This window comes from Microtus pennsylvanicus, chromosome 2, assembly GCF_037038515.1.
Source record: "Microtus pennsylvanicus isolate mMicPen1 chromosome 2, mMicPen1.hap1, whole genome shotgun sequence".
Lineage (NCBI taxonomy): Eukaryota > Metazoa > Chordata > Mammalia > Rodentia > Cricetidae > Microtus > Microtus pennsylvanicus.
Genome location: NC_134580.1, coordinates 133,114,259 through 133,130,951, shown reverse-complemented (window position 1 = coordinate 133,130,951; position 16,693 = coordinate 133,114,259). Strand labels below are relative to the sequence as shown.

Here is a 16,693-nt window from a genome sequence, read left to right as displayed (position 1 = left end):
TGGGGGAGTGCAGCAGAGGGTCACAGCCCGAGGTGTGGGTGTGTCTCACTGGGGGAGTGCAGCAGAGGGTCACAGCCCGCAGTGTGAGTGTGGGTGTGATTGTGTCTCACTGGGGGAGTGCAGCAGAGGGTCACTGCCCACGGTGTGGGTGTGATTGTGTCTCACTGGGGGAGTGCAGCAGAGGGTCACAGCCCGCAGTGTGGGTGTGGGTGTGTCTCACTGGGGGAGTGCAGCAGAGGGTCACAGTCCGCAGTGTGAGTGTGGGTGTGATTGTGTCTCACTGGGGGAGTGCAGCAGAGGGTCACTGCCCACGGTGTGGGTGTGGGTGTGTCTCACTGGGGGAGTGCAGCAGAGGGTCACAGTCCGCAGTGTGAGTGTGGGTGTGATTGTGTCTCACTGGGGGAGTGCAGCAGAGGGTCACTGCCCGCAGTGTGAGTGTGGGTGTGAGTGTGTCTCACTGGGGGAGTGTAGCTGAGAGTCACAGCCCTTGGTGTGAGTGTGGGTGTGTCTCACTGGGGGAGTGCAGCAGAGGGTCACAGCCCGAGGTGTGGGTGTGATTGTGTCTCACTGGAGGAGTGCAGCAGAGGGTCACTGCCCAGCCCGAGGTGTGGGTGTGAGTGTGTCTCACTGGAGGAGTGTAGCTGAGAGTCACGGCCGGCGGTGAGTGTGGGTTGTGGCTCACTGACCACAGGACCTGAGCCCTGGGTAACTGTGAGACCTCAGGATTGGCTTCCCACAGCTGGGGATGGCAGGCCTACAGGGCTGCAGTGAGGAGGCAGAGCTACAACGCAGTGAGCATGAAGCAGGTATTGCGTGTAGCTATGATGGTCACAGAAGAGATGTAAACAGGACCTGGCATGCAACTTGCTTCTGCTGCTTTGCTGGGATGCCCAGTTCATGGTGGAACACACCTTCTCCATCTTACGCAGCCTTCCAGAGCCGACACACAAGGGTGGCTCTGTCTGTACTTCCAGTACTGGGTGCCACGTGGACGCGACTGATACCAAGTGTGCTTGGTGGTTCCTTGGAGCTCAGTGAGGAGTAAGAAGCACTGTCGTGTGGCATTGTGACCCATGGGCCCGTGTGAAGGTGTGGCATTCCTTACAGCTCCTTTGGTGACCAAGCGTTTGTGCCTTCCTGTAAGGAAACCCTGTATTGCACAAAATGGCCCCACACGCCCTGGCATGGGAGGACTCTCCCCTGAGGTGTGATGTCTGCAGGAGGGAGGAGCTTTCACGTCAGCCAGGAGCTAAGACCACACTTCCGAAGCCACAGCCACGCACAATGAAAGAAGTCAGCAACGAATGTGCCCACCACATCTGTCATCATGGGCTCTTTATTCCCAGGAGCACTGTGACACTGGGCAGCCTGCTCTGGAGATGTCTGTCACAAGAGGTCAAAACCACACATCCAATGGGTCACAGCTGGGTAAGGTAGGGGTCACCTGCTATCACTCCCTTGCCCCCTAGGCTCAGAACCTCTCAGGAGCTTAAAAAACCAGCACCAGGCCATTCTCATATTTTTGTTTGTTTCTTTGTGGTTTCTCAAGATAGGGTTTCTCTGTGTAGCCCTGGCTGTCCTGGAACTTGCTCTGTAGACTAGGCTGGCCTCAAATCAGAGATCCTCCTGCCTCTGCCTCCTGAGTGCTGGGATTAAAGGTACGCACCACCACCACCACCACCTGGCCACCTGAGACTACATGGCCTTCTTATCTGTGGGGACACTCAGCACCCCCACCCAGCATACGCCTCAGGCTATGCTTAGTACTGAGTGTGGGGCCGGGGGGAGGGCACTTTTACCATTGAACACTTAAAATGAAGTCTAACATAGTAATTAACAACACTAAATCATTAATAACAAATTTCAACAGACTTCTAATGTAAATAAAGATGGTGACTGTGGCCTCTCTCAAAGGCCTCACTGTACCACACGCCCTCACAGGACATGAGACTGAGTGTAGACAATGGCTGAACACTAGCGTTTCAGGTTAGTGCAGGCCCTCTTACAGGGGGCCAGAAGCCCTGTGGCCTGAGCTGGGGTGAAACCGCTATGGAGAGCAATACTCTGCCGCCGCAGCCCCGAGAACCTGCAGTGCCGGGCGTAGAGCGCTACTTGGGCTTTAGTGCACCAACATCTCCTACACAGGCCACGACAGCACGTCCCTCCTGTCACCATCAGCCGCTCAGTGTCAAGTCAAATCTGGCTGGCCTACCATCTACATCCCCCACTCCCCATGAGAGGGGAGTCAGGGTGAGGCCAGCTCCGGCTTCCTTAGGTAAGCCTGTGCCTGCCTTGGAGTGGGGGGAGAGAGCTAAGGGGGAGGCTTTCACACGGAACGTCAGCACAAGGATACCAAAACTAGCTTTAATCTTTTTCAAGTCACACAAGTGTAAAACGGTTTCCAGGAGGGATCCAGGGGTCGGAGGCACACTCTGCCCAGTCTTCTAGAAGTTCTCCAACAAGCCCAGGATGCGCTTCTGCTCAGTCTCTCGGAACTCAGGGCTTCGGCCGTCCCCAATGTTCTCCGCGTATTCTAGGGAAGAAGGATAGGAGTTAGGCTGGACCATGTATGTGGTCCCGAGCTGTGTCTTTCCATACTGCTCCCAAGTCTCAGTGTGCAACAGGAGCCACTGGGGGCAGCACTTTGTGGCAGCTGTTGCTAGAATCCTCAAGGCTCTCTGACTGTCCAGGCTCAAGTCTTCTTGGAGCACACCTGTCCTCAGCCTTCATGCACGTCATTCAGTACAAAGCCACCAGGCACTCATGTGCCTGAGCCTCTGGGGCTCTCACACCAGCCCCCGTATGGATGGGATGTGACTCTTATACAAGGGCCCTGGGGAACATGTAAGGTCCCTTTGTTCTGCAACATGGGGACAGACAACATTCTTGGCCTCTCTCTCAGATGCCAAAGGCCAGTTTTGGTCTTGGACTTTCTGGTCTCCAGAACTTCAAGGGAATAGATTTCTTTATAATAAAGAATCTAGTCTCAAGCCTTTTGTTAGAGTAGCACAAATAGGCAGGAGAGGTGCCTGGTATGTAAGTTCTGCTCTGTGCTCTGCTGTGTGGGGACATGATCAGCAGTACGACATCACGTGAGAACATCCTAGAAATGAAGGATCTCACTCAGATGCTTTAAATAAGAAAGTGTGTGTGTGTGCACACACTTGCGCGCTAAAATGCTTAGCTGGCTCAGGCAAGGCCCTGCATTCAGTCCCTAGTATAGCAAGAAGAAAAGGAGAGAGAGAGGGAGATGGGAATTTGCTTTTGCAATGCCTGCTTTCCAGATGGGGTATACATGATGGTTACCAGAAGCTGTGAGGGGAAGGGAAGCTTGCTGAAGACCTAAGAGACCAGTGGAGACCTGCTCCAGGCAGCATGCGGCAGATCCTGCTTGGTCGTCTGTGGGTATGTGAAGAACTCTGGGGTCATAACCAGGCCATATACTCTGCTGTCCCAGTGTGACCGACCATTCTACTGTTAATTCTCAATGGATACTCCAAGTCACTTCCTTGGAGAGACCTCATCCCACATGCACAGAACAGAAAGCACAAGTCTGTGTCGAGCCCCTTGCTGAGCTCTCTCTGTCAAGACTATGAATGCCCTGTCCCCATAGCCACCTTAGCAGGCCAGCTCATAGGCCCTAATCTTGGAATGGTCACACTTACTGGGTGGCAGGTTCTATAGATGTGGTTGATTTAACCCCAGCGACCACAACCACAACCACAGGCAGGCTGAAGGGCCAGTCCTGCTCAGAAGCAGCAATCGAGGATTCAAAGGAACGGAGGCTGGACCTTGCCTAAGTATGGGCTGCGAGAGGAGCTGGAATTCATCCAGAATCAATGTGAGCGGTGAAAAGAAGTAGGGGTGAGTCTGGTCCCCAAAGTGGCATTTGCTGACCTAAGCAACACTCTGCCTTGCCTGCTCCTAACCTCTGGGGAAAACTGTCCACAGGGGCAGCCCTGGGGGCACTGCTGTGGCCAAGGCCCCAGTGGCCAGGACAGGCGTGGGGTGGACCGGCTGGGCCCCACTCCTCTGTCAGGTCATAGAGCAGCTCTCAGACACATCCCGCAGGGAGCTGGTCATACCCGGAAGCAGGTACAAGGACCCAGCCCAGGCTTCTCTACTGTCTCCTACAGCTGGCAGTTTGCAGCCACAGTACAGCTGGGCCCCTAGCCTCCATCTTTGTTTCTGAGGTCTCGGTTGGAGCAGATCTTGGTGCTGGCTACTGCTGGTTATTTCAGCTGCTGCAGTGGTTGATAAATATTGAACAGATTCCTCCTAGAGGTCTTGGGAGAGTTCTCTTCTATGTGTGTGAAGAGGAGAGATGCTGAAGGGAGCACTCTGAGGTGGGGAAGAGGGTGACCAAGGACTGGGGAAAGGAAGGGGAGGAGGGGTGGACTAGAGAGAGGGAGACAGCATCAACTCCCTTCCCTACTTCCACAGCATTTGAAATGCTCTTAGAATACAGGCTTTGATGGAGCTCAAACCCAGGCAGCAGGGCTGAACGCATAAATATTAAAGCAAACTTTAGACAGCAGGTTTACCACACAGACATGGAATACAAGCTGTTCTGTTTATGTTGAGAGGGAGAGAGAGGGGTAGGGAGGGCAGAGCGAAAGCTGTTTTCCAGGCAAGGGCCTGGGCCAGTGCACACAGCTCAGTCAGAGATTCAGGATGAGGAAAGATGGAGGGATAGGCAGGCCAGCATCATTCCTCAGACCAAGGCAGGTTCCTCAGGTCTACCGCGCTTGCTTGAGAACACTGGGGCTGGTGGCATGCTTCAGCAGGACATTTTGCTGGGCCAGGGAAATTTAAGTAAACTTGAGAGAGGAAGCTGCTGCTATTGCTGCTGGGCCTCCCGACCGGCCAGCTTAGCTGGTGGGTAAGATAACCACTCGTCACTGTATGGAGGCTCTACTGGCCATGGCTGGCCCTCAGTCTAGGCTGCTGCCAGCTCCAGGCCGAGGATGCAAGGACTCCATGCAATGAACACGCCCTCATACCTATATACCCAGCCTCATAACGGGCACGAGTGATGTGGGACATGGGTGACAACACTGAACCTCAGCAGTCTTGGTGTCCTCATGTGCTCAGGGGACCACCTAGCACTCCAGGGCTTCTGGATGGCGAGAGGTAACACATGGCAAAGGTGTGGTTAAGCCTGGCCTGGTGTCACGGGTCTGTGAGCACAGCTGCTCAGGAGGCAGGGGGATCACAAGTTCAGGATCTTCCTGGGCTACAGAGAAGACCCTGTCTCAAAAATTAAAACAATAAAGTAAAAACAAACTCCTAAAGCCAAAACAACCGAATCCAAGAAGTGTGGCTAAGAGCGGGGAGGGGGTCAGTGTGAAACTCGCCCTGTGGAGTTGGGATTCTGGCCTGTCACAGAGCAGCCTGGAGATCCACTTTGGTGCAGGGCTCACTCTGCAGTGAACAGGCTCTGCTCCGTGCCAGGTATCAAAGATGGAGGCAGGAAGGAGCCCACAGTGGGGACTGCCCTTCTCAGCTCCTTCAAGGACCTGTGGTCTTCAGGCAGGTCTGCCTGTTTGGGGATGGTTGGACCCGGAGCGCCGAGTAAGCAGTCTGCAGAAAGCAGGGCTTTAATGAGCGAGCCATCAATTATTCCCGTGCTCTTGGCACCCCCAACAGAAAAGGAGGGAGGAAAACCATGAAAAAGGGGACTGAAAACCCTGGGAAAAGTCCCCTGCTGGGCTTGCCTCATCAGCGGTTTCCTGAGACCTCAAGGGATACATCAGCTGTCATCCTGCCAGCAAAACTTAGGAAATATGTAGGCCATAAAATCAAAGAAAAAAGCTCTCATCTAATTAGTATGTTAAAAAAAAAGGAAGCAACCCAAACTGAAAAACAAAATTAAAATCAAAGCAGACAGAGTGATGAGCTGGTCTCCTTTATGAGGCTTTGTTTCTTCACTCATATGATGGTGAGGCAGGGGAGAGGCAGGGATGGAAAGGAGAGCAGGGCAGGCTTCATGGGGTGGCCTGCACACAGTCAGCCCAAGTCACTAAAGCGTTCCTCTGGTTTCAGCACTGACCTCACACTGCTAAGTGACTAGTCCTGCAAGTCCTGCTGTACCCTGTCTGGGGTTCATCTATGTGGCACAGGTTCTGGATCACAGGAAACAGGGATAGGCTGCCCCTGGCATGAGAGAGGCAGAGCAGGCCTGCAGGATGGGACTGAGACCCTTTTATTATAATGGTCAGCATCATGCTGCAGGCTTCCTCAATCAAATGATGGTGTCCAGTTCCCGGTCTGTGACTGTCACCTGAACACTAATGGCTTCAAATAATGCCCAAACCATCTTGTGAGCTCTAGTGAGAAGTCTACTGACTGCTGGCAAACAAGGTGATGCAGTTACTACATGTACCCCAAACTCACTATGTACCCCAAAAATTAATAACCTGCCATAAAACTGCTGCCCCACCTGCTGGGACCTAGTCCAGACCACCGAAGCCTGTCCAGTCTCTGGCCCCTGCTCCTCACCTGGGAAATCCTTGGATGTCTGCTCCCCTAACCCCTATCAGACGAGGGCTCTAACGAGCAGTGTTGGAAACACGGGTGGGTTCCCGTTATGAGCCCCACTGCCCAGGAGGGAGGAGACACGGTGAACAGGGAGAACAGTGCCTTACATCATGGAGTTTCCATTTTAACACACGAGACAGACCAAACGAGTAAACAAACACATAAATAAAAACAATTACTGACTTGATAAAGGGCTTGGAAGGAATACAGATGGAGAGGAGGGGACAGAGTCACGACAGTCTGGAGGCAGAAGGGGCGGGACTCCCTGCAGTGCAGGCTGTGGCAAGGCTGAGAGAGGTGGGCATGAAAGGAGGGTGTGGGGTCTGGTCAGAGGTAGGGGGGAGGAAGCCACAGCAGAGAGCAGCTGCACAGGCCTCTCCCCTGCCCAGACCCTCAGCGAATCACTGTCAGCACCTAGGGTGAGCTGGTAAGACGGTGGCAGAGGTGGGCTCAAACAGGATGTTTTGAATGACCTGAGGTATCCGTATCAGTTCAGAAAGGAAAACATCCACCTACTACGTTTCAAGCCCCCACCAACACTTTTTCCTTCTGGGAAGCTCGCTGTTTTGACTAGAGGGATGGAGGTGCAGAGAGAAGCCTGAAAGCAAGACAGCAGAGCTGAGGGTAATCAAAAGCTCTAATTGCACACGTGGGCGTTGGCAGTAAATGCCATTTAAAGGCTGGAGGTGCAGGCATCACAGCCCCCCATCCTCCCCCCCGAGGAGGCTGGCTGACACTAGCCCAATTCACGGGGCTCTGATGCTGAAGGGAACACCCAGGGTCTACCTCTAACCCCTCCTCTTTGGAGAAAAGAGCAGATGCCAGGCCTTGCAACTGTTCATCAGCAGAATGGATACAATAGGTACCGTGCCCACAGTGTGGCACGGCTGTGCCAAGCATATGGCTTCCAGCCGTGCTTTCACTCACACTGTCCCTTCCTCCTGGAATGCCACTGTCTCAGCCCCACACAAGCTTCATGCCACTTCTCCTGTGAGGCCTCCCACAGGCCTTCAGCTGAGCCTCACTGATGGCGATGATGAATCTAACTAATGTTTTATGACCATCATTTATTGAGCTTATTGAGACTCAAAAAGCTCCCATCAACCACCACAGTCACCTCCTTCAGCCCCATGGTGCATGGAGTCTGAGTCAGAAGGCAGACCGGGAACTGGCCCCACAGCCTCGTCTCTTCTCTATGTGGACCTGCAAGGGGGGCTAAGAGCAACTGAAAGGCAAAGCCTCCCAGTCGATGTAGCCCAATCCCCTACACCCTAGCAGCGGGCAGATCAAGGTCCAGAGAGGAAAGTGGCTCTGTCTGTGCTTTCCAACCCACCAGGACCCAACTGTGGAGTTACTGTACTGACCACCTAAGCCCACCATGCTCAGGTAGTGCATAGGCGGCTCATGGTGCTGCTGCAGCCTGCGCTCAGTATAGACAGCCCGGCCTGTGACTGAGGCTCACTGGGTGACTACAGGCTTCTCCAGAGCTACTCTAGCCTGGTCAGGTCCAGACCTAGACCCATGGGCACTTGGGAGATGTTACAGAAAATGGGGGAAGGAGGTATGTTCACCCTGGGTGCTCACTAAAAAGCCAGCAGCACCTCACTCCATCTTCCCACGTCCTTCAGTGTGAGCAGAGGAAAGGGACAACGCTGGCACGGGGGAGAGGCAAGCCGTGCTAGGATGCCACCTCGGAGTCGCAGGCTGCATGGCTCCAGCTGCTTCTTGCCACGTCCTTGTTCTCTGCCCTACTGTGCAGTTGAGAACCACGTCCTTGTTCTCTGCCCTACTGTGCAGTTGAGGACCACGTCCTTGTTTTCTGCTTTGTTTGGCTTTAGTGGGGGTGTCATGTCTTTGTGCATGCAGAGGACAGAGGGTGAAGCTGGGTATCCTCTCGGTGAACCTGAACTGACTGATTCAGCTAGACCGGCTGGCCAGCAAGCTCCAGGGATCCTCCTGCCAACAGCTCCCAGTGTATGCCAGGCCTGTGCATGGGTGGTGGGGATCTGAACCCAAGACCTCACTCTACGTGTGGCAAGCCCTTTGTTGCTGAGCCACCTCCCCACCCTAGGTTTTAACAGCAGATGGTCCTGAGCCCTAGTGCTCCTTATCTGTTTACAGTGTGGAGCTGGAAGCAGACAGACACAGCAACAGGCTAATCGTCTGTGCTCGACACAGACGACCTGGCACGGTGAAGTGGAGAAGAGCTTGCCACTCTCAGTCCGGAATATCTAGGGCACGGGTTTCCAGGGACACTGATAGGGTTTGGCAAGCCCGGGTAGCCCCCAGAGATGTGACCCAGCAGCACCCAACTCACCCTTGATGATGTGCCTGACAATCTTGATGGAGCTGCCACGCATATTCAGGATCTGGTGAACCCGCTGGCGAATCTAATAAGGAAGGCAAAGAATGGGATGGGGAAGAAATCACCAGGGTACAGTGCCATCCTCACCCCACCCATAGGCGAAGGGACTACAGAGAGCGTTGAGCCAGGAAGTCCTCCTACCTGGGGCACGTTGGCATTGCAGATCTCGGCCATGATATAGCAGATGTGCTGGAGAATAAAGAGCCCGGCATCCAGGCGCCGCAGGTAGAACTCGTCCTCCATGTCATTGTCTATGATCTCCCCACGTCGCACTATGTCCTGAAAACAAGCAAGCACGGGATCAAAGCCGGATAGTGCTTGGACAGGCAAAGGATGAGCCTCCAGCCTGGTCACACTACACCAACAGCCACCACACAGAAGGAAAAGCCCTTGTCTCCACCTGCCCTTCTCCTGTCCTGAAGCCTCCAGCCTGATCACACTACACCAATAGCCACCACACCGAAGGAAATGCCCTTGTCTCCACCTGCCCTTCTCCTGTCCTGAAGCATCTTTCTGGTATTCCTCATTCCACGTGGACCATGGAGGCCACAACAGGCAAGTTCAAAGATCACTTTCCTTTCTGATGACTTGAGGCCAAAATGATCTCATTCATTTGAATATTCTATCCCAGAAAAGCTGAAGGGGCATAGTCCAAGCTAGTATAGCTTTTTTCTTTTTTAAACTCTAGCTCATGATTATTATTTTTGTTTGTTTGTTTGAAATAGGGTCTCTCTGTATCATGGATCTTGCTACGTAGACCACGCTGTCCTTGAACTTACAGCATTCCATCTGCCTCTGCCTCTCTCATCCTAGGATTAAAGGTGTGCTTGCCACACAGCATTAGAACCTGAGCTCAGGTCTCTAGTACCCAAGGAAAAAGCTAGCATGTGGGTGTGCACTTGCAACCAGTGCTGGGGTGTGGAGGTGCAGGCACAGGATCCCTGGAGCCCACTAGCCAGCTAGTCTGACCGGTGAGCTCCAGCTTCAGGGAGAGACTCTGTCTCAGAAAAAAAGGTAGAGAGTGATTACAGCAGATGTGCCGACCTCTGACCCCCGTACATGTATACACACATGCACTTGCCCCCCCCACAAGGGATGCCTGACACACCATAACTGCACAAGGATGGGGCACAGTGCCAGTGCAATGACACATGCAGTGGGCGGTGGTTCTCTTCTCACACAGCCATCGTTTCTCTGTAAAATCCTCTGCCTTACCTCCACCCTACTCCTCCCCGCCCTTCCCTGCAGCCTTGCTGCCTGCACCCTTGACCTCAAGAAATGAACTGCTTCAGTGGACCCACACTTTCCTCTTCCTGCTGGGCCTTCAGAGGCAACTGCTCTGTAAGACACACCTTCCTCCATTCTGAATCACAAGAACCTAGTCCCTTTCTCCGCACCCTGCCTCAGCCCACATGCTCCCATTGTGTCTGGGGCAAGATCCAGCTTTCCCAGAGTTTCTCACAAGTCCACCACCCTCTACACCTCCTAAGTGACAACAGGCTCTCTCCCAGACCTGCCTGACTGTACCTCTCTTCCTCTGCAGCCAGTTCTTATTTAAAAACAACAAATCCCCAACAAAGAGGCTCCCAGAGACACCAGGCACAAACCATCCCATCGCTGTCAGCAGCTTTACCCATCACTTGTGACCAACACTGCGGCACGTCTAGAATATCACCCGACTCCCACCATCTGTGGACAAGCAGCACGGACCACTGGGAGAATTCTCACCCCCAGCTTGTCTCACGTTTCCCAACATGGATCTGAGTGCCTCTCAAGCCTGGACTGTTTTTAAGCAACCTCTCCCAGAAGCCTTCCCTGATTATTTAAAGTTGGCACCCGAGCTCCCGAAAGACCCCTCCCTGTACACCTCTGCCACAGTCTGTGTCGTCATCCGTGTAGGCAGTGGATGCCAGGGTGCACTGTGACTCCGGAAGCAGGGTGAGGCTACAGTAAAAAGGCTTTGCTGCTGCGAGCCTGAGAGCGGAGAACATAGGACACATGGCGTGCGCTTGACTTGTGGACCGGTCTAAGACAGCAAGTGCGGGGGCCACATTGGTGACGACAATGACCCATTTCCTAATTCCAGGGCTATTTTTATGGCTATGGTTCTTTCTGACAACACAGGCTCTTGTCACTGACAGAGCCCAGGGGACTGTGGAATGGGAAGGCTCAGCACAGGGCCGTCAATCTCCAGCAGGAGCTCTTCAGAGACCACTTAAGTCGCAGATAATGCACTTCTTTATTTACCCGGGGGGCCAGCCTGCAGCAACACAAGGCTACTTTTCATCTCGCCCCTAAAGGCCTGTCTACAAGGCGCAGAGGGCTGCAGGCTGGAGACCTACTCTGTCTAGGCATCACCACCACTAATCCTCGGTCTCATTTAGTAGCCAATTCCTTGGCAATCTGGCAATTGTTAATATTCACCTAGTAGTCAGAGCACCACAGAAGCCACAGTATAGAAAGAGCCTCATCCTCTTCTCACTCAGATCCTAACTTCCTGCTCTGGGGTTGGGGGGGCACAGGAAGGAAATCAACTCCCGGCTTCCACTCACAAAAGCATTTGGTGCCCATACCATGCTTTTCCACACGGTCATAGAGTTTAAAGTCTTATTATACACACATGTCCTTATGAGCAAAATTAAAGGGGAGAGGAAAGGGATTATTAATCCCACTGTACAAATCAGAAACCAAGGCACATGGAGGTGAAATTGCTCATTATTACATAACTGCTCGTTAACAGAATACAGACTCCCTGAGGATGGGACCCTTGTCTGATTCACCTCTGTGTGGAAATGATAACAGTGGAATTCAGGACCTGGCCTTACTAGGTGTCTAGTAACAAGATTATTACCCTAAGGCAGGGGAAAAGAAAGGAAAATCAAAAGTTAAGGGGGAAGAAGAAAGGGAAGGAGGAGGCTTTTGGAAGGACAGGAATCTCTGCGTTCATCCACCCCATACTTAACTGTGCCGGGTTCTGTGTGCTGAGCTGGGATCAAAGAAGGAGACACGACAGTACACACATCTTTCTTTTTTTCCCCTTTGGTTTTCTGAGAGAGAGATTCTTTCTGTAGCCCTGGCTGTATTAGAACTCACTCTGTAAACTAGGTTGGCCTTGAACTTAAGAGATCCACCTGCCTCTGCCTCCCTAGTGCTGGGATTCAATGTGTGTGCCACCACCACCCAACAATACTATACATTTCTGAGGCATCTACAGTGTAAGGAGCTTAACACACGGGAACAAAGCATCTCTGAAGACAGCACGGTACAGGACACAAACCCTGCAAGCATCCTGTGGGAAGCCCGAAGCTAGACAAGGTCTAGGGAGTGGAGACAGGCAGAGACCCTGAGATGGGATCTAATTGAATCTCATAGGACATTCTAGATACACAATAAAAATGTGGCTCTCTATGGTCTACATAATAAGACCTTTTCTCAAAAACAAACAGCACACTACAAAACAGACAGACCGAAATGATGGTAAGGAGGAGTCCGCCTGCTGGGCTGGAGAGTGCAGTGGTAGTATGTCATACAAGGATATAACGGTGGGAAGGACCAGGGGAGTGGATCCTGTGATGAGCTCCCAGTCATCTGCAGCTCACTTAGTTCTGATACATTACTATGTGGTAGGAACACAAAAGGCAGTATGAACAATGACCACCCACCCACTGAAGGGAGCAGCTGAGCCCCTGCAGGTGGCCTTTGGTGTCAGGCACAGTCACTCCTTACTTCCCAGGGTAGGAGACACACTGGCTCAAGCAGGGCCACCTCCCAAGGCCAGGCTGGCAGCACTGGGACGCAGACCTGCAACTGTGCTCTCCACACAGGCGCTGATTTCAGAATAACAAACAAAGATGATAAAGAGTACAGGGCTCCGGAATGAGGCCGGGCCATCTGCTTGTGTTCCTCTCAATGGCCCAGTGCCCCAACAGCGCTTCCTGCTACAACTGCCCCTACAGCCTGACCTTCTAACTGGACAAGACACTGTGCTGCAAGGCTTCTCCATGTTGCTTTCTAGGAAGCACAGACCCACGAGAGCAACACCAAGCTCTGTCTGCTCCTCTTCCCCTTTCCTTGGAGCATCCCCAACAGCAGTCCATCAGTGTTCAATTCCAAACATACAGCTTTTCAGGCTGGAGAGTGGAATTTTCAAATGCAGATCTCAGAGAAGATAACAGCTCATCCCCCAAGAAAGGCATGCCCATTGCCACACTGACCGTGCAGAGCTGAGACTGAGGCTGGCTTCTGAAGGTCAGGAGGCCACCCTTGCAGCTTTGGGAGTGCCTAGAAAGTCGTGTGCAGGTTGGGACCTTATGTAGCCCATTATAATACTGGGCTGTGGGTTTGGGGACAGAACACACACGTCTTCCCTGCTTAGGGGAAGCAAAAGAAGCAGGAGTTTATGTCATGCCACACAAGGAACGAAAGGGACTGCTGTCAGCTGCAGCAGTGCTCCCTAAGCAAAGCCTTCCTTGCTGTGCGAGCTGTTGGGTACAAGTAGCAGGTGCCACCTTCAGATTCCAAATGGAAAATCCGAGACACGTCATGTGACTATCGCGGCCCTACAGTGAGAGACAGTGTAGCAGGCTTCCCTGGTGCAAGGCCTTTCCTTCAGACTTTTCACTTTCAGCTAAAGTGGCACAGTTTCCTGAGTGCCAGGCACTGGATGAGTCACATTTGTTCTTCTGAACCCCGAGAGGTAAGAATTGAGACTGTACCCACTGGAACCTCTGGTCTCCTCTGGCCACAGAACGCGACTGAGCGAGTGGTGGAGCCAGGGCAGAGAGGCACACAAACTGCCTCCAAGCCTGTGTTTCCTAAGTCTTGGCATGGACCCGCCCCAGCATCAGCCAGTGAGCACCAGGGCACTGTGTTTAAGTTATGTGGAAACTAACGTACATCAGGAGCATTAAACACAGGGCTTCGTGGCCTGTCTTTCTCCCAGTAAAGAAACTTAAGAATGAGAGGAGGGCAGGGATGCACTCCAGCTGAAGAATGTGTGCCTCCCACCTCATGCTGATGAACCCCGGGTTTGATCCACAGCAACCCCATTGAGCTGGCATACAGCTGTAATCCCAGCACTTGGGAGGTACAGGCAGGGGACCAGAAACTGAGGACTGTCTTTGGCCACACAGCAGACTTTAATGCTTGCTGGCAGTCATGGGACCCTGTAAAAGCATGGTGGGTGTGAGGGGTGTGTGGGGAAAATACAGCTAGACTAGAAAATTCCATATGCAATCTGAGACAGTGAGAAGACACTCTGATAGGTTTTGTTTTGTTCATTCCGTGTGAGAGGGCTGGGATAAAATTTTAGATGGTAATTGAGTGAATGGTGTATTATAAGTGGAACAGATTGCAGTTCCCAGCAGCATACGCCTGTCGGAGGGTTGCTAAAATAAACAGATTCATCGCCAAAGACACCACGGAGGTGGAATGTGGAGCGTCAAGGTGCTATTACTGCAGGCTGCTGTGTTCTCCCTTTCAGCTGCAGCTCCACTTTAAATGTTAATCTGTCTTTGGAAGCACAACTGAACCACCAGCCTCCCATGTGCCTCTCTCTGGTCACAAGCCCTCGAGTGCTCTGAGGTTGCCATTTCTAAGCTGCCCCTGACAGGCAGTGAGCTGTCCTTGGCTGATGGAAGAGGACAGGTCATCAAGAGGGTGCTGTGAAGCCAATACAGTGCCCTGCGAGCCTCAATATGCAGCCCCAACTGGAAGTGCCTGTCCTATAGGCACAGGCAAGGGCACCCCATCACCCAGTGATGCCAGCTTCTTCTCCAAGCCCAAGGCAAGCTGAGAAATATAAGTGGTAAACAGAGAGAGGTGCAAACACCCCAAACAAGCCCTTCCACCAAAAGCTTCTAAAATAGGGCACACAGCTGGAGAGGTAGCCTAGAAACTGTGTCTTCTCAGCTGGGGAACGCTGAGCCTGGGAAACAGTCTAGGAGTGTGTGTGTGTGTGTGTTTGCGTGTGCACACGCGTGCACAGCCAACGGATGGCAGCTTCAGAAGAATCCAAGACTCCCAGGCCTGGGCCCTGCTCATAGGAAGAGGCTGACAACACATAACACACTTGCACATGCCAGGTCCCCACAAGCAGCCTTGCTCATCCTACACTCCCAGAGCTAGGAAGACAAGTTAGGTGGGTGGTGTGTGAAAGCAAAAGGAAGCGATGACGGTCACCTGCAATGAAGCCCTTGGCAGTGAGAAGGGAGATGGAGGAGGCCACTGCAGGAAGAGCCTGCCTGATGGATGTGTGGCGACCATAAGTGGATGGCTTCTAGGTCTAATGTATTACATTGGTGAACGGCCGTAGATTGTTCCCAGTTTAGGGAACCTAGATTCTAGGTTTGACTTCAAGAGTCAGAAGAGCCTATTGGGTGACACCAGGCTGTGAGCCTGCAGGCGTGGGAGGTCCTGGTATAACCTTGATCCTAGCAAACCCTACAACAGGCCGGGGAGGCGGCAGGAAGGTGAAGTATTAGCTTTACTGAGTAAGGATCCAGGGTCAGAAAGGCAAAACAGTGCTCATAGCCACACTGTAAGGCAGGTGGGAGAGGTGTGGATCCAGAACTCAGATCCACGGACTTCTCTTCTGGTGACTGATTGGCAGAGAAACAGGAGACATCAAAGGGTCCCAGGCCTGAAATTGTGGGCATCCAACAGAGGGGGTAGGAGAGAGGAAAGCTACTACGAAGCTCTCCCCTCTCCCACTGGCTCCCACTGTCAAGTTTACTGGCGGAGAGAGAGCGTCTGTGAGACACTGGTTTAAAGACGAGCTGAGAGGACGCTCAGCAGGATGTGCTCTCCTGTTTAAAGGCTGTTCCTGAGGCTTCCAGCATAGTTAGCAGAACAGTGAGTGGCAGCCGGGCTCTCACTGTCTGCATCGTCACTTGGAGCTCAGGGTGACACACCCCACACATTCACCCCACCCACCCCGTTCACCCATGTCTTTAAGTGAGTTCTGGATGCTGAAGAAACAGTTGGTCTGCTTAAGATATCAAATCCTGTGGATACTGTTCATTATAGAGTCCATCTTTTTCTTTGCAGGATAAAGCCTGGGATGATTTAACTGTGGCAAAATTAGCATGCAATTTGTAAGTCATTACGGTGCAAAGTATGTGGTGAGAACACTTTATTGAATAAACCTGCTGAGTATAATTTTCCCAGGAACTAAGAAAGAAAAGCCTCTCTCTAAGGCTCTCCTCCCTCTTTCAGAAATCCCTGCCAGCACCTATCTAATTACGTCTTGCTCTGACGGCAGCTTCTGCACATTGAACCCACAGGGATCTTGGTCTTTTCTGGGCTCCAGCCTGTTTGGGGAGCCCAGTGAAATCTGCTGAGACAAGCACCCTGGATATTTACTGATCATGAGGGCTGCTGCTTGCTAGGAGAGTTGGAAGCATTACATGGCCTTTAAAAGTTCAGATCTTGTTAACCAGGAGCCCCTGGGGTATGTCCAACTTCACTCTGGATCTCAAGGACACTGACTACAGCCTGAACACATTGGGCACCAGCCCAAGGCATGGATGGCACTCTCCTCTAGTTACACACTGCTGTAGTTATAAAATATGAACTGAAAATGCATAAAATGACCTGGTGCTGGAAGAGTCCAGTCATGCTTCTAAGCAAACATGGATTTCCTTAGTTGCATACGTCTGTAGGACTGGGGATATTGCTCCACAGGAGAGCATTTGCACAGCAGGTGCAGGCCCTGGCTTCCATTTCTAGCATTGTAAGCAACAAAACAATACAAATGCTATCACCAACCAAACAACACAAATGCTACCC

At 52.4% G+C, this 16,693-nt stretch overlaps 1 protein-coding gene across 1 annotated transcript in view; it reads right to left on the bottom strand.

The window, feature by feature from the left end:
- Window positions 1-2,350: 2,350 nt before the first annotated feature.
- Ctnnbl1 (catenin beta like 1) overlaps window positions 2,351-16,693 on the bottom strand; it is a 166,068-nt gene continuing 151,725 nt past the window's right edge. The window contains exons 14-16 of the mRNA XM_075962847.1: window positions 9,047-9,184; window positions 8,858-8,930; window positions 2,351-2,533 (exon numbers count right to left, since the gene is read on the bottom strand). Coding sequence (XP_075818962.1) covers window positions 2,445-2,533; window positions 8,858-8,930; window positions 9,047-9,184 — 300 coding nt within the window. The 3' untranslated portion in view covers window positions 2,351-2,444. The remainder of the gene's footprint in view (window positions 2,534-8,857; window positions 8,931-9,046; window positions 9,185-16,693) is intronic.